The 20735-nt window shown below is 41.5% G+C and overlaps 1 protein-coding gene across 1 annotated transcript in view; it reads left to right on the top strand.

Moving 5' to 3' along the window:
- LOC132006792 (cytochrome b-245 heavy chain) overlaps window positions 1–20735 on the top strand; it is a 35338-nt gene that overhangs the window by 6375 nt on the left and 8228 nt on the right. Inside the window, exons 4-9 of the mRNA XM_059384811.1 lie at window positions 6438–6522; window positions 9191–9336; window positions 11314–11504; window positions 14252–14381; window positions 16743–16835; window positions 19666–19919. Of these exons, the coding sequence (XP_059240794.1) occupies window positions 6438–6522; window positions 9191–9336; window positions 11314–11504; window positions 14252–14381; window positions 16743–16835; window positions 19666–19919 (899 nt within the window). The remainder of the gene's footprint in view (window positions 1–6437; window positions 6523–9190; window positions 9337–11313; window positions 11505–14251; window positions 14382–16742; window positions 16836–19665; window positions 19920–20735) is intronic.

Genomic DNA, 20735 nt, shown 5'->3' with positions numbered 1-20735 from the left:
CATAGAAGCTGCATGTCAAGTCAGCGACACGGGGATGAAATGAGATGACAATGTTGGAATTTAAACCTGCTCTTTGTGTCCCGAGAGACCATTCACTTTCCTATGTGCCACTGAAACTCAAAACTGCCTTCGCGTCGTATGACGGTCTTCAAAAGTCCGCCATATATGTGAATGCTGGAGCATGCTGAATAGCACAGGCCAGAAATGACAAGGTTGTTGTCACTTCAAGGATTTGCCAGTAGGACGTCCCGCAGACTGCACAGTCACAGAACTTCCATTCAGTTTCTAGTGGTCTTAAAGTTAGACTTTGCTTTATAACCCTTCTGATTATTTGAAGAAATAAAGCCCCAGTTTTGGCCCACCCTGAGGAAGGTAAAGGCAAAGGCTCTCAGCCTGCTTTGTTGCGCGGAATGGGGTAGGATGGGGCTTAGTAATCCCCACCTTGCCATGTAGAAACTGAATTCTAATCGATTGGAGTCTCAGATCAGAAAGAAAAAGGAAGGTGAAAAAGTCAGCTCTTATCTGTAACCTTATACAGTCTGACAGTGAGAGGCCGTCAGTGGGGCTCCGTATAACCACATGGTGTAGGGAAGTCTCTTGGACTTCCTGTTGCACGGGTTTGGTTTTTTGTTGTTGTTGTTATTATTATTATTATTATTTTAGCTGAAAAGCAGGTGAGACAATGTAACTGTAAGAATGAATATAACATTCCAAAAGTATATTAATTGACTAAGCTGTCAACTGCTGAATTGTCAGTCAACAAACATTTGTTGACTGCCAGCTGTGTGCTAGGTACTTGTGACACATGGTGAGTAATGAGTAAAACTCAAGGAGCTTAGAGTTTTGTGGAAGGGATGGAGAAGAAACATGCGACTTCAAAGCTCTCAACAGTGCTATACAAGTAAACTGAGGTTCTTACTCATCACATACCCTACTGCCACCAGGTTTGGACATCACTGGCAACTTCTTTGCCTGAGTTCTATAGACTCAAGGGTGGATTTTGTAATTTCCCCCAAATTGCTTATAAACATCAAATTTAAGTGAATTCGTGGCATGTGTGGTGATACCAGGTGTACATAAGATAGAACTTTTAAGTTTCTGTAATGGTCATGTTACAGAAACTCATGTTCTACCCCATTAAATATGCACTCCTTTTTGGTTCCATTTCTCACTTGAAAAAAAAAAATTTTTTTCAGTACACCTGGGTAGCTCAGTGAGTTGAGTGTCCAACTCTTGGCTTCAGCTCAGGTCATGATCCTGGGGTCCTCAGATGGAGCCCTACATTGGGCTCACTGCTCAGCAAGGAGGCTGCTTCTCCCACTACCTCTGACCTTTTCCCCACTCTCCCTCTCTCACTTTCTCAAATAAATAAAATCTTTATCTTCAAAAAATTTTTTTTTCTCTTGTGGTTTGAATGCAGCATAGAAATTTGCTGAGATGATGCAATAATCTCCCTTACACTTGAATGTTAGCCAAGTGAGTTCATGCTAGGCTCTAGGTGACAGTAAAAGAGAAACTTCCTTTAGAAGTCAATGGCAAAGGGGTAGTTCAGTGAGGAAGCCACGGGACATCATGGCAACTTGCGTAATTAGGAGGTAGCTGGTAATAATTCAGAAGCGACTGAAAAGCATAAAAATGGTATCTGTGTGATGAGGAGGAACAAACAAGCCCTAGGTGGTCACAGGCAGCAAAGCTCTTCCTTCCCACTCCACCAACCACCTGCCTCGCTCCCATTTTAGGAAATGGTGAGGAAATTGTATTTGGAAGCCCCATATAAACATGACTTGTGACTTCTCTTTGGATTTTTTTTTTTTTTTTGGCAGCGGGGGGCATCCTGAGCATATCATAGAAGGCAACTGGGAAAAACTAAGGATTTGTGCCTCAGTGAGATCCATTCCAATGACCCATTGGTAACTAATGGCCTATATTTTTCCATTTTTTAAGATATATGTGTTTCATATCAACTAGCTTTTTAAAAATTACCTATTATGATCAGAGTATTACAAATGGGCCTTTTATTTCTCAAGCATTCAATTCAATTTCTGATGGTGGCATCAGAATCTGTTCTTCCACATTTTTGATGATCTATATTGATGATGATAAAGGTAGAACTATGGAGACACTGTAGAGGCCACATTAAAACCATATTCTTTTTTTTTTTTTTAAAGATTATTTATTTATTTATTTGACAGAGAGAGATCACAAGTAGGCAGAGAGGCAGGCAGAGAGAGAGAGGAGGAAGCAGGCTCCCTGCTGAGCAGAGAGCCCGATGCGGGACTCGATCCCAGGACCCTGAGATCATGACCTGAGCCGAAGGCAGCGGCTTAGCCCACTGAGCCACCCAGGCGCCCAAAACTGTATTCTTTTCTTCAAATTCAGCATGCAGAAGCCAGTGTATTAATCACCCCCACCACCAAAATTTCAAAACAGTTTGTCAGAAAGTAGAAAAGAAATCCGTGTGGCAAGTATAAATACATGGGTAAATACATCACTATAAATTTAGAATAATCATCTTAGGTTCTAGAACAGTGAAAATGTAATTTATTTAACCAAATAATTATCAAGGGACTTTAAAAAAATGATTTATTTATTTATTTATTTTGGAGAAAGAGAAAGAGGGAGAAAGGGCATGTAGAGGAGGGTGGAGAGGCAGAGGGAGAGGGCGGGACAAACTCAAGCAGACTCTGAACTGAGTGTGGAACCTGATGTGGGGCTTGATCTCATGTCTCTGAGAGCAGGACCTGAGCCACACCAAGAGCCAGACACCTAACTGACTGTGCCACCCAGGTGCCCTAAGAGATATTTTTTTTGAAGCATATGATACATTGCTCTGCATATAGGAAGCTTAATTTCTAGCTGGGGAGCCAAGCTATACGAGCTGAAAAGTTAAATAATAATACCAAAAAAACCCCTCAAATATTTATTAAACACCTCTTAGTGAATCTAGACTTATGAGAGAAGAACTATGATAAATACATAGGTGAGGAAGTTAGAAACTGATCATATTGGTGGTAGGACTGAGATCCAACACATGTATATCTGATGGCAAGTTTTGCAGAACTTGCCCTCTGAACTTCAATTCAGCACTGATTTCTGATCCTACTGTTCCCATTCTCTCAGTCATAAGACTCCAAATGCGTTCCATCACTCCAATAAGGACTATCTTAATTATATGTTGCTGTGTAAAAGATTTCCACAAATTCAGTGGCTTCAAACAACCACAATTTATTAGCCAACAGTTCTGTCAGTGAGAGGTGCAGCCTCCTGTGTTTGGTTGGATTCTCTGCTCAGCATGTTACAAGGCTGAAGTCAAGGTACCAAGTGGACTCAATTCTCAAATGGAAACCCTGGGTAAAAATCTTCCAAACTCATTCTTGTTGGCAAAATTCAGTTCCTTGCAGTTGTGGGACTGAGGTTCCTGTCTCCTTGCTGAAAGCCATTCAGGGCCTGCTCTCAGATCGTGAAAGTCTCTGTATTCCTTCCATCTGGCCTCCTCCATGTTCAAGCCAGCAACATTGCACCAAATACTTCTTGTGCCTTGAATCTCTGAGTTCTTCAGTCTCTGAGTTCTGGACCCAGATTTGAAGGGCCATGTGATTGGCTCAGGCCCAGCCAGATAATTTTCTCTTAAGGTCAACTTGGAACTTTCATTACCCCTGCAAATTTCCTTTTGCCATATAATGTAACAAACTCACAGGAGTGACATCCCATCGTATTCACAGTTCAGGTCCCAGCCCCACTCAAAGGGAAGATATTATATAATGTCATGGGGGATCCTCTTTGAATTCTGTCTGCTACAAGGATTCCAAGAAACTATGGAGGAACCTAGCAACTGGGAAACAGGAAAAAGATATTTCTTTAAAATTGTAAAGAATATAAAGTAGTAAGACAATGTACAGCATTTGAAATAAACAGAAAAGATGACAAGGCTATATAAAAAAAACCAAAGTCAATTTTTCACCAGCAGAAATGTGAACTAAGTGATTTCAAACAGGAAGCCCTTGTTTTGAGAGCCTGAGTCATGGCCCACCTTCAGCCATGGACACTTAGTTATAGCTGATGCTGTTGGTTTTTCAGTCATGTTGCCTCCACACTTGTGGTTCTATAGTGCATGGGCTCACTGCCTTCTGCAAGCCCCACTCGTTCTCTGCCTGAGGGTTTTCTTTCGGCCCTCTTCTGGGGCAAGCCTGAAATGCCCGGGAATCTATGCCCTGGCACCAGCCCTTGGCCTGTGACAGTTGGAAGTAGAGGGATGAATTCCTAAACTTTCTAATGCCTCAGGTTAAAAAAAGAAAGAAAGAAAGAAAGATAGAAAGAAAGAAAGAAAGAAAGAAAAGAAAAAAAAAAAGAAAAAAAAAACCTCTGGAGGATTTTTTATAGCTTCAGAATCTTCTAGTCAAAGAGACCATGGTATGATATGATATATGATATGGTAGGCTATATGGCGGTGGTAGCTGATCTGATAATACACCCTTCTTTGGCTGCCTTGTCTTCCCAATGTCACGTCCCCTGACCTTGTTTTCTGTGATCACCTTGCGGCTGAGTACTTAAAGTCTTGTCTCAGGTTTTTTTTTTAGACTTGTAAAGTAATAGTGACTATATCATTGCATCTGGTTTGGTGGAAAAGGGTGTGAACCTTAAAGACAAAGAGACTTGCATCCCAGCCAATGTGAGATTTAACTTTAATTTTTTTAATCTTAAAATGAGGACAGTCATTCTTATCTCGTTGCCACTGAATGAGATAATGATTATGGGTAAACTGCCTGGCTCACAGAAAGTATTCAGTGAAGCCTAATTCTTTCTTCCTTTCTCTGGAATCCTGTGTCTTCCTCCCTAGTAGTATTGTTGTGGTCCTGGGAATCTGCTCTCATGGTGCCATGCTCTCTGTAGATGTAGCTAACTGAGAGATAGTGGAGTAAGCACAATTTCCCACACAATTACATTTTTTTCTATAAAATAAGAACATTTTTTTAAAAATAACTAAGCCGCCAGGCCCAGGGTGGCTCAGTCGGTTAAGTGTCTGACTTTTGATTTCAACCCAGGTCTCCATCTCAGGGTCATGAGTTTAAGCCCTGTATTGGGCTTCATGCTGGCCGTGGAGCCTACTTAAAAAAAATAATAAGTCAAATATTAAACAACTCTAGATTAAATTTAATATTGTTAGAACCCGATATACTTAGATTACTTATACTAAGTACTTATACTAAGATTTTTTTCTTTTGTTTTGCACTTGGCTCTCCTTAACAATTCTCTGTATCTCTATGGCAGTACATTTAGACTTGGGAACAAAGCAGCCAAAGCAAGCATTTGACCAGTTTTCAGGAGGACAAAGTTTGGATTCAATCATAAGACAGAGTTTGTTTTTTTCTACTTTGGGCGTTGACCTGAATCAAGATTCAAATCCACATCCTCTAACACGTATCAGAAGGACAGTCACACTTGAGTACTGACCAAAATAGTATTTTTAATGTCAAGGTAATCATACAAGGCATGAAATATCAGAATATTGATACTCTGGCATCTGATAGATTTAAATCCCAACTCTGCCACTTATTAACTATGTGTCCTAAGGCTACCTCCCCACAGGTTTTTCCCTAACCTGTCATACAATGATAATAATGGTCCCTCCCTGCTAGGACTGATGCAAAAATGAAGAGTCAGAATGCACATAAAACATTTAAAACAGTTCCTTGCACAAGCTCTTTGTAAATACTACCTATCACTCTTTTTGCTATTAATATTTGGTTAATGATATCTCCTTGTGATGTTGTCTCTATCAACAGAGGTGAGTGGGTATTTTTTTTTCCTCCCACAGTGTATGTCTTCGAAGGGTGTTGTTCTTAAAGTATTCACTTATTCTAGAGCTGTTCACTAGTCTGTGTCCCCGTTAGACTTTCAGGGTCGTGTGAAATGCATACATCTTTCCTATGACACTGCCGGTATTCCAGGGAGAGCTAACTCTTGAATCTCTCACCTAACTAACACTTAACTTACTGGTTGACACCTTCACAAGGATGAGCCTTCGCTACCTGCCAGTGAGGAACTGTGGGGAGCTCACAAACATTCTGGGGTGGGAAAAAGTGATGGAGAAGACACAGAGACAGAGAGCTCCTCCTTCAGGTCCAGGTAAAATATGCAGAGACTGGTTGTAGGGACCTAACACTTATTGTTCAACGAACTTCTCCAGGCTCCTGGGGCTGAGCCGGTTGTGCTTGTGTGTGGTTGCTCAGGAACCTGTCAGGTAGACTACTCACTGGCTGGTTGACCTTGGGAAGATGAGTACGAGAATCTGAGCTTCTGTTTTCTCATCTATCAAAGGCATAGAATGACAGTGCTTTCAGGGTGGTTATGACAATTAAGTGAGATGATCTGTATCTACTGTCTGGCACACAGAAAACCTTCTTGATAACAATTACTGTTTTGTTCTTTTCCAAAAGTGCTGTTCCACAAGAATTCGAAGACAACTGGACAGGAACCTCACTTTCCATAAAATGGTGGCATGGATGATTGCGCTTCACACTGGTGAGCTGATTAAGATATGTGAGATTGCAAAGAAAACTTGAAACCAGACAGTTCCCTCTTCTCCTAGATACCTTTTATTTTAGAAGAGGTCAGCCTTTTTAGATAGATCAGGTGGTGATTGGCTATGTTGTATTTTTTTTTAATTTTTTAACTGAAGTATACTTAACATACAGCATCCTGTTTGTTTCGGGTGTATGACATAGTGATTTGACAATGACATACGTTATAAAATGCTCACCACGATACACAGAGTTATCGTCTGCCACTACACAAAGTTAGTAACTATTATTGACTACATTCCCTGTGCTGTACTTTACCCCTCTGTGAGTTATTTGTTTTATAACTGGAAGTTTATATTTTTTAATCTTCTTCACCTATTTTGCCCATCCCCTCACTCCCAACCCCTCTGGCAACCACCTGTTTGCTGTCTATATATATATATATTTTTTTTGCTGTCTATATTTATAAGTCTGTTTCTGGTTTGTTTGGTTTGGTTGATTTGCTGTTTAGATTCTACACATAAGTGAAACCATACGGTATTTGTCTTTCTTTGTCTGATTTATTTCACATAGCGTAATACTGTCTAGGTCCATTCATGTTGTTGCAAATGGCAAGGTTTTCATTCATTTTTATGGCTGAGTATGTTATGATATATATATATAAGATATATATATATATAAGATATAAGATATGTATATCTGATATCTATATAAGATATCTATATAAGATATCTATATCTATATCTATATCTATATAGTACCACTTCTTCTTTATCCATTCACCTATAGATGGACACTTAGGTTGCTTCCATATCTTGGCTGTTGTAAATAATGCTGCTATAAAAATGGGGGTGCATATATCTTTTTTTCAAATTAGTGTTTTCATTTTCTTTGGGTATAATTACTGAATTATGTGGTATTTCTTTTTCTAGTTTTTTTGAGGCAACTCTGTAGTGTTTTCCATGGTGGCTGCACCAATTTACATTCCCACCAAGATATGTTGTACTTTTTGAATGAATTCTGTTAAAAAATATTCACCACTCTTTCTTCCATTGCCATATTAGGATTTATTCCTTCAACTCTTTTTTTAAATGATTTTATTTATTTATTTGACACAGAGAGAGAAAGAGAGAACAAGAAGGGGGAGCAGCAGAGGGAGAGGGAGAAGCAGGCTCCCCCCAGAGAAGGAGCCTGCTATGGAACCTAATCCCAGGACCCCAGGATCATGACCTGAGCCAAAGGCAGACACTTAACCGACTGAGCCACCCAGGCACCCCATTCTTTCAAGTCTTAAAACTTCTTTTATCTTGGGGTCTTCTGACAAAATCTCAGTGTCCTCACCCTTCTCCATGCTTTTTAATATAAAAAAAGTCCACAACTGAGAGCTTTTATTTATCCATTAACAAAAATACTAGGGTTGAACATGTAGATTTGCGAATTTCTTGCACTAACCCTATGGGGGCCACAACCCATAAGCTGAGACGATATCTTATCTTATCTTAAGGGTAAGATAGCCCTTATCGGCCAAGAGTCTCCTTTATTATTATTGTTATTATATATCTACTAGGTATACATATGTGTATATGTATTCTTTATTATGTGTTGTTATTATAATTACTAAAGTGGCAGTGTTGGCAGAAGGGATGTATTTGGGACCCTAATCAGATCTTCACTAATTCACTTAACAAATAAGTGATGTGCTGGGCAATTGGCAGTGATGAACAAAAGAGACTTTTACTTTGCCGTTAAAGAGTTTCCCCATAATTTGAGTAAAATAGGTTTACATTGCAAGTGTTTAACTGTGTTTCTCTTCTATTAGTAGATCATGCAGGCTTTCTGAGCTGTGGTGAATAAGATGGTTCAAAAGCAAAATGCATGATAAAATCTTATTAGAAAGCAACATAGCGTAATGGTGAGGAGCAAAAATTTGAGTACCAGATTGCTTGGATTAGATTCTTAATTCTGCTGCTTTCTAGCTTGGTGATCTTGGGCGGGATATTAAAGCAATCTATGCTCCAGTTTCCTCATCTGTAAGATGAGCTGGTACTAACAGTACCTACATCATTGCCTCCACATAAGTATTAAGTAATTATAAAGCACTTACAACAGTTCTTGGCACCCGGGAAGTTGTATGTAAGTGCTTATTAAGTAAGGAATGCAATTTTCAAGAAGATATTCACTCTTGTGGCCATTGGTTTATATCAGTTCAATAATATGTTATTGTCTTTCTGGAGTAATGTCAGAATCAGGTGAATGGGCTGGCCAAAGGCATACATTGCATGAGAGTCTTCTTGTTTGAGCATAAACATATCAGGGGGAGAGAGATAATGAGAGCACACCTAAATATCCTCAGAGACCACGGTTATTTTGTAGAATTTCAGAACTTGATTGGATCTTTAGGATAGTGTCGTTTAAACATCTTCATTTTACAAATGAGGAAACCAAGACCAGAGAGGTCAAGTGATTTGCGTATGATCACACAACTAGAGAATAGCTTACCCACTAGAGTTCTAGTCTTGCCTGTCTGGCCTGGAGACCCAGTTCTTGTTTCTAAGTGTCCTGGGCCATCCCTGTGTCTCCCTGTATCTTATCATAGAGTCAGGGGCTATAACCAGAAACCCAGTTTACATGAAAATTGACTGCACCCTTCTCTTCTCTGTCCTCTTCAGCGATTCATACCATTGCCCATCTGTTTAATGTGGAGTGGTGTGTGAATGCCCGAGTCAACAAATCTGATAGCTATTCAATAGCACTCTCTAGACTTGGAGATAAACCTGGTGAAACTTACCTCAATTTTGCTCGAGAGGAAATCCCGGTAAGTCTATTTTTGGATTCAGACTAGGCCGTTAAAACTGAGGACTAGATTTCAATGAGTGAAGAACTCTACTTGGGCAGAACACCAACAATGATAAAAGTTGACCATCAGTGGGCAAAGTTTATAGTTTCTAAGAATGTGGATACAGAGAAAATGTCTTCCCCACTCCTGATCCCATGTGTGGAGGGTCTCTAGATGTTTTCCAGTTCCTTATGCTCACCTGTAGAATCTGGAGTAACTCAGGCTCACCCATGACAAAGAAAAACAAGAACATACATCTAGTCAAACAAAGTTGAGTTTATTACTTACTGCAGCAAAAGAGGCCTCACACCATGAGAAAGTCTGGGACATTCTAGGAAGGTGCTCATGGAGGCTTGTCATGGACTTCTGTCAGGTGGTTTTGGTGGGGTTTAAGGAAGCAAGGATTTGCTCTGCATCAGGCATGGTCAGGAACTGGGGGTCTTTCTATGCTTGGGTATCTTAGCAGCAGTCCCTTGTGTTGTTTTCTTGGCTCTGACAAAGTTCCGGAGTGGTCTTGTTTTTGTCCCACTCCCTCACAGTCACACACCGACCTCATCTGATGCGGGTGTTCTATGAGATTCTTTATGTGAATTAGGGAACACTCTGGTCTCAAGGTTCATACCAGGCTAGCCACCAGCTGACAGCCGACAGAGGTACTTTTCTTCCTTCTTGCCTACAACATCCGAGGGGTGGCCTATGTCTGCTGATAATCATCCCATGGGAAGCACAGTGAACTGGGAGTAACTCCAAGGTCTTCCAGGCGAAGCCATTTGAGGTATCCACAGCAAGGACTTCTTCCCTTCCAGCAGTTGTTAGAGTTTCCTACACTCAGTCAGAGAAGCTCTGAGTCATCTTCATGTGCCCAATGGCTTGGGAAGATGGCCAAGTCACATAATTATACACTGAATTCCAAACATGTTTCCTCGTGTTTAGAAAAGATGAGAAAAAATGTCCCTTAATGTTGCAGAAATAATTCTCCTCAGACCAACATGGAAACAACTTGCCTAAGAGAAAAAGAAATTCCTTTTCTGTAACTTCTGGGATAATTTTTCTTTCATATTGTTCATTGTTTGTACAATGATATAGAAGGAAGGCAACATGAACACACTAGGTGAGCCGATGCTGTCCTGCTTTGCCTGAATCTCTTTGGACCACTTGTACTATGTCTGTGCTCCCCCTACCTTTTCATGTGTTTTCACTTCCAATTGCTGATACCTGCCTTTCTTCCTCAGAGGACCACCCTGGGGCTACGGAAGTTCCTTGACGCACAAACTCAGAGATCTGGAACGGCCTGGATGGCTACCTCTTTGTGGGCAGCCATTAGCCAATACCTGTGGGGTGCAGGCCATGAAAGGCCAGCTTCCTTGCCTTGAGTCAGGATGAACTTTGAAGCAACCTTCACTAAAGACTTGGCCTGAGCTCACCCTCCTGTTTGACTTCTCCCTCTTTCCTATCCTGTTGCCCATCTTCTTACCAGTGTCTTTTGGAGCACACCTTTTTAAAATCACTTACTCATGAATCCTCATCTCAAGGTCTGTCTGCTTCAGGGGAACCCAGCCTAAGATGGGGGGCATGTCCAGAATACATTTGCCCACTAAGCACTGTGGCCCTTTCCAAACCAAAGGGAGAAAGAACCTCAGACTCTTTTAGGACATCTTACAATTGGCTCCCTTAGAACTATTTGTTCAATACTCCCTTAGAACTATTTCAGCCTATCAGTTAGTACTTCCTATGACACCTCGACCACATAAGACCGTTTTAAATTGAGAAATACCTATTCCAAATCTATTTCACTCTGTGAAGGATGGTTAGGATTATTGAAAGGGAGGAATGAAAATATCTATTGGCCTATACACCAGACACTTTATAAATAGGTCATCCTGTATTTGAGAGCCTACGGATAATGTGTGTGTGTGTGTGTGTGTGTGTGTGTGTGTGTGTGTTTGTATTTTGCAGAATCCTGAGGGAGGCTTGTATGTGGCTGTGACCCGCGTGGCCGGCATCACTGGTATCGTGATCACCCTGTGCCTCATTCTAATTATCACCTCCTCTGCCAAAACCATCCGGAGGTCTTACTTTGAAGTGTTTTGGTACACGCACCACCTTTTTGTGATCTTCTTCATTGGCCTCGCCATCCATGGAGCTGAGTGAGTGTTTAAATCCTTTAATTTCTAGGTATGATGCTGTCGGAGGCACCGTGACCTAGTCTGTGTGTGGCGAGTCTGTCTGCTGAGGGAATATGAGGGGACACCAGAGGTCAGTTGGACAGAGACCACTCAGCAGCATTTCAGTTTCTCACACCGATGAATAGCTATTATTTCTGTGGTAATTTAACAATAGCTATTATTAAGGCAGTTCATTCTAACAAGCTTGAAAAATGCACCAATGTTTGAGTACCTCTGCAAGGGTGTGAAACACGTTAAGGGTGCTGGAGGGGTCTTGGATGTCTGCAGTGATGTTCTTATGGCTCAATCTCTACTAAATTAGACAAACTCCCAAACTAGAGGGGCACCTGATTAACCAGGCGACAGGGTTTGCTGTAGTTCAGTGAGCTTCGATTCAAGCTGGACATGTATTGATTATCTACGGTGCATGAGGACTGCTCTCTGGCACGGTGGGCAATACTAGAAGGAAACATACATGGTTATTGCCTTCCAGCATTCTAACACAATAAAGGTAAGAGCTCACTTCTATCGAGCACTCATTCTAGAGATAAACTCACATCCCCATATCCTGGGGGACTGGGGCCCAGGTGGTCTCAGGCCAGTGGTGACGAATATCCTCATAGAGAGTCACAGTGCCTGCACGTGTGGTTGGCACAGTAGGTCTTATGGGGAATCCTATTTTATACTGGGTTTCCTTTTTATGCTGTTTCACAGCAGCTGATTCTCCCACCTGCACACAAAAGCAGGCCTGGGGAAGTCCCCTGGTGGGTTTCGGGCTCCACGTAACTAAGCATCAGGAGAGCACATGCTCAAGGCTCAGTGACTCTCCTGGGAGCCAAGTTGGCCTAGAGGTGCCTAAGACCTAAGTGTGAAAAGGGAAAGGGTGGGAAGAAGTAGCATCGGGCAATTACTCATATGCATTCTTGACCGACTTGCTGACTCTGACCTCTGATCAACCCTTTGTAAGCTCTGAAAAATCTGTGTAGACAAAGAACTCTGGTCTCTCTTAAAGCAAATGAGTATCTTTAAATGGGATTTGGTCAGAACCCAGCTGTTTCAGAGAATCCAGACACAAAAAATGAGGCTCTTCCCCTCCCTAGTTTAGTAATCCCCCACTTTATGTCTGTATAGTTTCACAATGATGCATTTTCCTTTGGAGCAGGCGAGGACGTGTATTTGCCCCACTCGCCGTCTGAAAAGAATCTGCCACCTACACTGGCTGGCTGATTGCTTACAGTCTCAGGGCCAAGGCAGCAGCTGAACTGGGATTAAAATCCAGGTTTTCTGACTTCTGGTCCTGGCGCAGAGAAGAGGAGAGAATCTAATTTGTTTTCTCTCACTTACTCCCCATGTGAACTTGGCCCTCAGGAATTTTGACAGTTATCAGTTGTGGGACTCTTACTTTGTGCTGGCATATTTTATGCATCAGGTCAATTTATTACTAAAATACAGGTTTAGTTAGGTATTATTAGACCGATTTTACAGCTGAAGAAACTGAGGCACAGAAGAAGTTAAATAACTTTCCCAAGGCCACCAAACTATCAAGGAGTGGACCTGGGATTTGAAACCAAGGCTGTCTGATGGGCCCAAAATTGTTTTCTCCAAATCATTCTGCTTTTCTGTTACAAATCACTTTCTGTTACCAGTTTTTCTAAGCCTCAGCGTTCTCGTATGTCAACTGGGGTGCCAGTACTTACCATTCAGGCTTGTTATGGGGGTACAACTGAGATAATTTGTGTAGAGTAACTTTCCTCCGGCCTGGCACATAATAGATGCTCAGTACACGGTAACTCTCGGCCCCAAGGCCTAGGGTAGAAAAGGATGGTTGACAGCCTTGGATTAAAACATTCACAGAATATACCACGTGGCACACCACATTTTAGGTCCCCCATACAGCTACTACAAAGGGGGCCTTCTGTGTCTCTTAGTATATTTTCTGAAGACCCTGCTGTTTAAGTTCCTTGAGGTCAGGAACATGACTCACTTGATTTTGCATCTGCTTTCCTCTGGTCCCACTAAACCCATATTGTCTTATGTGTTAGCAGTTGCTCAGCTGAAATCTGGGGAATGGAAATGACCAGGCTCTTAGTGCCTCCAAGGACACACCATTAGTGTTGATATCTGTGAGAATGTCTGAGTCTCCGCAAAGTCTCCTTAAATTGATTTCAACACTTTCAGTTTCATTGAGACAATTTTGGAACATCAGATGAAGTGCTTGGATTAAGCCTCAGAGCTACTGTGTGTGATGGTCAACCACACAGGGGCACCTGTCCATGGCGTGTAATATTCGCCTATGCTTCGCTGGCCAAGCTCTTTGCTTCTAGGACTGTCCTCACAGAGGGGACATCTCTTTGTAATTCCCACAAAGGCACTGTATGGGCGAGTACTTGCTCTGTTAGATTTGCAGTTTTCCTGTTTTGGTCTGTTTGTTTGTAAGTGGAAATAATACTTGAAACAGAAGCACAAATGCTCCCTTTAAGGAAACAGGTATTGATATGATCCAAAACTTACGTATTCTTTGTGCCATTGTGCTAATGTTTTTTTTCTATTGCTGAAGAAGACATTTTCTTTCCCTTCCTCAAATCTACTCAGAAGGGTTAATGAGATATCACTGTTAAGTAGGAAGTACAGGATCCATTCTAGAATACTTGAAATATGCCCAGATTCTCAAAAAGCGAAGAACTTAGTTTCTTGCTACTAAATGGTCTGGACTTACATTTCCTCCGCAGGCGAATTGTTCGCCAGCAAACCCAAGAGAGTTTAGACAAAGACAACCCTGAAAAGTGTGACAAAGATCCCTCAGAATGGGGAAAACCAGGAAAATGTGCAATCCCACAGTTCGCTGGGAACCCTCCTATGGTATGTATAGTTCATTGTTACAATTATAATTTCTTTACCAATAATCTTCCAACTGTGTCTCAGAAATATGTACAAATGTCATAGAGCTGTCTGTTACAAATGCCACGGAACTGTTAGAATGGTATAAATATCTACTTTTTTCTCCTATACTTATTGTCTAGAATTATTTCTTGAAAGGTAAGGATTGCATTGGTCTATTACGAACAACCTGATATAAAACTTGGAAAAGCATTGCTTTTGGAAGTGCTGTTGGGGGTTCAAGAAATTCCATCTCTTCTCTTCTGGATGTGAGGGCCACAGTAATGATTTCCAGAGGGATTCCATTCTGAGCTGAGTTGGATAGCTCAGATAATCGCTCATAAGGAGCTTAGGGCTTTTTCAGATACCATGAAGTAAGACTTTCTGTACAGCTTTCAAAGCTGGGAAGGAAACTGATGAAGTAACTCATAGGGCTGCCTTTAAGCATCAGGGGCCATGTCTGCACCACATAAAGGACACTGGACATCCAGGTTTATACCAACACAAGAGTATAGCAAGGATGACTAAGGGAAAACATGGTAGAATATTCACCTTCCACTGGGTGCTCCTGTTGTGTGCTCTGCAAAGTTTGATGTATTCTCAATATCTCCTCTCCGTTGAGAAGTGGGCCCTGTGTTCTTCATTTATTTTCCTCCATGGACAAGCAGTGTACCTTATTGGTTACCATGCCAACTACCGGTCTAAAGCTAGGCAAAAATCAACGTTGGTACAGGGCTTGCTTCTGAACAGGATTATTATTATTTTTTTTAAGTACAGTATAATGTAAAGACAAAAGTCCTACCCCATTTTCTCCTTTCTTTTTTCCTACTCTCTTAACATAGGAATTTTCTTCTTCTAAGACACAGTCTGCTGTCCAGAGACTTAATAACTTTAAGCATCCTTGCCCATTAATGAAAGCAACCAGATGTATCAACAAACTGTCCCCGGTACATGCGCACATCAATGGAAAAGGTAGAAAAGAAACTGTATTGCAGGTCCTCTTATGGGTTAAGGGAACACACCCTTCCTTGAAGACAGCTGGAATCAGGGCACTTAACAGGCATCTACCTCAAAGGAGCTTCTGGGTTTCTGCGAGTAGAGGCGATGTCCAACACCTCATTATGTTCGATTTCCTAGGAAAGAGATGGGTGGTGCCAGGCTATTTTGAAAACCTGTGCCATGAAAACAAAGGCCAGCAGCAGAATATATCTGACTTGCGGGCAGATAGTCTTCAATTTTGGTGGGAGGTGGGACATTCAGTGCTCTCAACTTCCAATCTAAAGTTACCTTGAAACATTTCATAGAAAGATCATAGGTGAGACTATAGGAAGCCCTTTGTGATTTCTTTTTCTTTCTTGGAATCCATTCTGAAATGCCATCTTTTAAATGATATCGCCTCCTAAAGCCCTTTACTACTTTAGGTATTAAACTGGGAACCTAACTGACGGGAGTCCCAGGATGGATCTGTTTACCCTAAAGGTTTTCATATAGCCAGTAATACCACAGGTTAATTCCAGTGTGGTGAAGCATTGAAGATTCTGACAAGAGAGAAATCTAAAGAAATCTGAAAATCTTTGGCCTTGTTCCTGTTCAGCAGGTGCATTGCATAGCTCCCAGAACTCACAAGGATGTTGGAGAAACAGCTAAATTCTTGCATGAAATTACTTATCTTGCAAAAGATTAAGCTTTGACTACATGGTTGAGAGAAAGCAACTACAATGTTGCATTAAAAATATGGTGTTGTTGAAATGCTATCCTTAAGAGAAATGTTAATTCTGAAACTAATCTTGTTCTGCTGTAGGGTTACTGCAACTGCTGTTGCAACACCAGGAGGAAATCCCATTCTTGTGGGCAGTTCCTCTTGGGAAAGTTTTATACTGTAGATAAAGTTCCCCAATGTGGCCAAGGACAATGCTCATTTCTATTGGCTTAAGATTTTATTTTATTTTTTTTTATTTTATTTTTTTAAAGATTTTATTTATTTATTTGACAGAGAGAAATTACAAGTACACGGAGAGGCAGGCAGAGAGAGAGAGAAGGAAGCAGGCTCCCTGCTGAGCAGAGAGCCCGATGCGGGACTCGATCCCAGGACCCTGAGATCATGATCTGAGCCGAAGGCAGCGGCTTAACCCACTGAGCCACCCAGGCGCCCCTTAAGATTTTATTTTAACTTTCGATATTTTTCATGCATTCTGTTGTATAAGAAATTTACCTATCGGATATCAAATATTTAAACAAGCTTACAAAGATTAACTTGACTTTGGAAATTTTTCATTCCCATTAATCTTTTATTAGCTCTTACCCCTGAATACATGCCATTTTCATCTTTTGCTCTGATTACAGACGTGGAAGTGGATAGTGGGTCCCATGTTTCTGTATCTCTGTGAGAGGCTGGTGCGGTTTTGGCGATCCCAACAGAAGGTGGTCATCACCAAGGTATTGTCTGGTTTAAGAATAACTAATCGTATCTAACTATAACATGGACAAGTCTACCCAAGTTGTCTGTACCGTTGATCGGAGCTGTCTTTCACTTGGATTCTTTTGATTATATGTAGAACAGAGAGAAGAGCTATGGTTGAATTCAGTTGGTATACTTAGCTTGATGATGGTTGAACCTTTTAACCGGGGGAAGTACAAATCAACATTTTCTTTCTTTCTTTTAAAAAGATTTTATTTATTTATTTGACAGACAGAGATCACAAGTAGGCAGAGAGGCAGGCAGAGAGAGAGGGAGGAGCAGGCTCCTCGCTGAGCAGAAAACCTGATGCGGGGCTCGATCCCAGGACCCTGGGATCACGACCTGAGCCTGAAGGCAGAGGCTTTAACCCACTGAACCACCCAGGCGCCCCCAAATTAACATTTTCTGTTGAAAAATAAAGTGGACTGTTTTGTGTGCATGAATAAAACTCTCTCTCCTTCTCTCTCAGTGGGTGTGTGTGTGTGTGTGTGTGTGTGTGTGTGTGCGCGCACGCACGCGTGTGTGTGGGTGTGTGTATGGAGAGAGAGAGAGAGAGGAGGATGATCCAGTGGCATCCAGCGATGACGTGGGCGGGTAAGAGTGAAGAAGCAAAACACGTGAGTTCTAAAGGCTACACACTGAGCCTTAAAATACTCAGACGCCAAAAGAACCAGGGAGCCAAGGGCAGGTCTGACCGAGGTGGAGGTAGTTTTTCTTGGTCTCCCTTTACCTTCTTTGTGTACTGTGAATGTCATCACAGAATATCATGCGTTTTGTTTCTCTGCTGCTTCTCATTACTAACTAAATAAATATCCGACTCAATAAATAGAAATAGAAACTCCTGGTTATCGTTTCAGGAAACAAGAGACAAAACTAGTTTCATCAAATAAAATTGAATTCAACTCAATACAGTTTAAAAAGTGTTTACTAAAAGCCTAGTATGGGTTATTCTTGCAAAACATATGAATTCTCCCTGCCCTCTCTAGCTTTTCTTTCTTGGCATCTGTGGAAGGCCAGAGTAAAGTTAGTCCAGTTGGCACTGGAAATCATGAAATATAGGAAGCTATAGCAGTTCTCCTTTTATGATACTTACACTATATGAAAAGAAAAAGCCCACAGAAGAGCAAGAAAGGCTGCCACAAAATTTTCCTTACTAGGCTAGACCTGACTAAGCAGGCAAGTATTTTTCTCGAACATATTTTAAAAACAAATCTGCTTTCCTGTGGAGAAAATAGATACTCGTTTTCTTCTCATAAAAACAGATATTCATTTTCTTCTCAAAAAGTAAAAAACAACTAAGAAACAGGGTGTCAGTTCTGCTAGTGTGTTTTATTTCATTTAAACCCAGTTTCACCTGGGGCAGCCAAAAGAATGTTCTCACCATACAAAATTGCAACACGGTAAACATCATTTTCAAAATAATTTTTGTCGATTTTTATTTTTTGGCTTCAAAATGAAGCTTTAAGATTCTTTATTTCGGTCATGAAAGGATGTTGGGTGCTGCTTAATCATTTAAGATGGAGTGAAATCACAAGTTTTGGAAATGCTTGGCAATATTTATTGAAAGGATTTCCTGCCTTAACCCTCCTCACTCACAGAAAGCTTGGCACCTTCGGTCAACATTTAGGGAGCTGCAATTTTGTTTCTATTGATTTTTCTTTGCCTTGATGCCCCTTGGTTTGTTTTTTTAGTTGTACCTAGAAAGTCCTCAGTATCTCCGAAATTGTCCCAGAAACGATGTATTGCTCTCTGTATTGTAATGACAGCTTTTCTTTGGACTGCCTTTTTTTTTTTTTTTTTTTTAATTATTTACCACCTCACCAGTTGATGGGTGTTTGGACTGTGTCCAATTGTTTGTTGTTACAAACAAAGCTGTCATGAACCCTTGTACACACGGAGAATGAGCATGGCAATGGGTGGGTGGGAGCTGACTTTGGGATAGACCGATGATGTACTTCCCAGATAGGTAGAAATGTAAACACAATGCATGCAATCAGGCAGGTTCAAGGTATGACTCAGGACAAAGACGAGTACATTTGGCTTGGTTTGTGGGATGTTTCTATATTGCCAGCCAATAGGGTCCCCTTCTTCTATCCAGCTGCCAAGGCTCTCGATCGTCCCCTGGGAAGACAGGAAGGCTGAGCAGGAAGCCATCTCTTCTTCCTGTTTCTAGCACGTGCCTTGACTTTTTGGAGAAAAAATATCACAGTAGGCTGATGTCTTGGGCCAGACTCCCTGGCAAAGACTTGGAGACAGAGAGTTGCAGACAGAGGGTTGATGGAGGTGTGTTCTGAGGAGATGAACCTGTAAAAGGAAAGATGGCCAGGCTTGGGGAGGAAATGAATGACTCTCAGTCGGTTGCAGCTGCAGCCTCAGCAGATCCTCCAGGGAGTGGGTTGGGAAGATGTCTGGGATTTGGCAGGCCATGGGCTCCAGCTGAGGACAAGCCACAAGAGATGAGACACATGCACTCGAGGAAATGCCTCTTTGGACTTGTACAGAGGATGTGTGGGTGGCATCTTAGCTCAGCCTTTTGTCCGTATGGACACCGAAAAGGCAAGTATTTGGGGGAAATTGTAGTTTCCAGAGACTTTTTAAAAAAAGATTTTATTTACTTATTTGACAGAGAGAGAGAGAGAGAGATCACAAGTAGGCAGAGAGAGAGAGGAGGAAGCAGGCTCCCCACTGAGCAGAGAGCTCGATGTGGGGCTCGATCCCAGGACCCTAAGATCATGACCTGAGCCAAAGGCAGAGGCTTAACCCACTGAGCCACCCAGGCGCCTCCCAGAGACATGTTTTGTTTTGTAGGTGGTCACTCACCCTTTCAAAACCATCGAGCTACAGATGAAGAAGAAGGGATTCAAGATGGAGGTGGGACAATACATTTTCGTCAAGTGCCCCAAGGTGTCCAGGCTGGAGTGGCACCCTTTCACACTGACCTCCGCCCCTGAGGAAGACTTCTTCAGCATCCATATTCGGATCGTTGGGGACTGGACGGAAGGACTTTTCAATGCTTGTGGCTGTGATAAGCAGGAGTTTCAGGATGCTTGGAAACTACCTAAGTAAGCACAAAGAGCATATTTACAGAAGTGTACAAGTTCACGAAAACTGTCACCCAATAGCTCCCCTTTTCCCATCTCTCACTACACTGTCTCCCGGGGGTGAGCAAACACACAAGTTCTACAAATATAGGTAGCTATGTCGGTGTTCCCCATTTTATGTGTGTGGTGCGTTTAAGCATATACTTATAAATCTTGTGGGAAATAGGAAATATTGAATCAAATATTAGTAATGAGTGTTACCAAATTCCTTTAAATATGTAAGGGTCAAGGCCAAGGTATATTAACTTTTCTAGACAAAGTTATAGTGTATCAAAGATATTCTTTTTTTTTTTTTTAAAGATAGAGGGAACACATCTCATCAGGATATGTTTGTTTTATTTATTTATTTAAAAAATTTTTATTTTTACTTATTTGATAGAGTGCACAAGCAGGCAGAGTAGCAGGCAGAGTGAGAGGGAGAAGCAGACTCCCCGCTGAGCAAGGAGCCCGACATGGGGCTTGATCCTAGGAACCTGAGATCATGACCTGAGCTGAAGGCAGTTGCTTACCCACCCAGGTGCCCCATCAAGGATATTCTTAAAATTTAATTGACCTATGTTTTTTGAGGGTAAATGCCATATATTATCGACTTTGCCCCCTTCTTCCCACGTGCCTGAGATGGTGCCGGGCACTTAGTAGATGCTCAAGAAAAGCTTGTTGCTTGACTCAATGAATAGACAAATGAAAAGTGAAGATTTTAAATTCACAAGATGCTATGACAGAAAGTTTGCACTGTACTTCAGCGTGCAATGTAAGCAGGAATTTCAACTGTGGGAT

This window comes from Mustela nigripes, chromosome X, assembly GCF_022355385.1.
Source record: "Mustela nigripes isolate SB6536 chromosome X, MUSNIG.SB6536, whole genome shotgun sequence".
Lineage (NCBI taxonomy): Eukaryota > Metazoa > Chordata > Mammalia > Carnivora > Mustelidae > Mustela > Mustela nigripes.
This window is presented reverse-complemented; position numbering and strand designations above follow the sequence as displayed.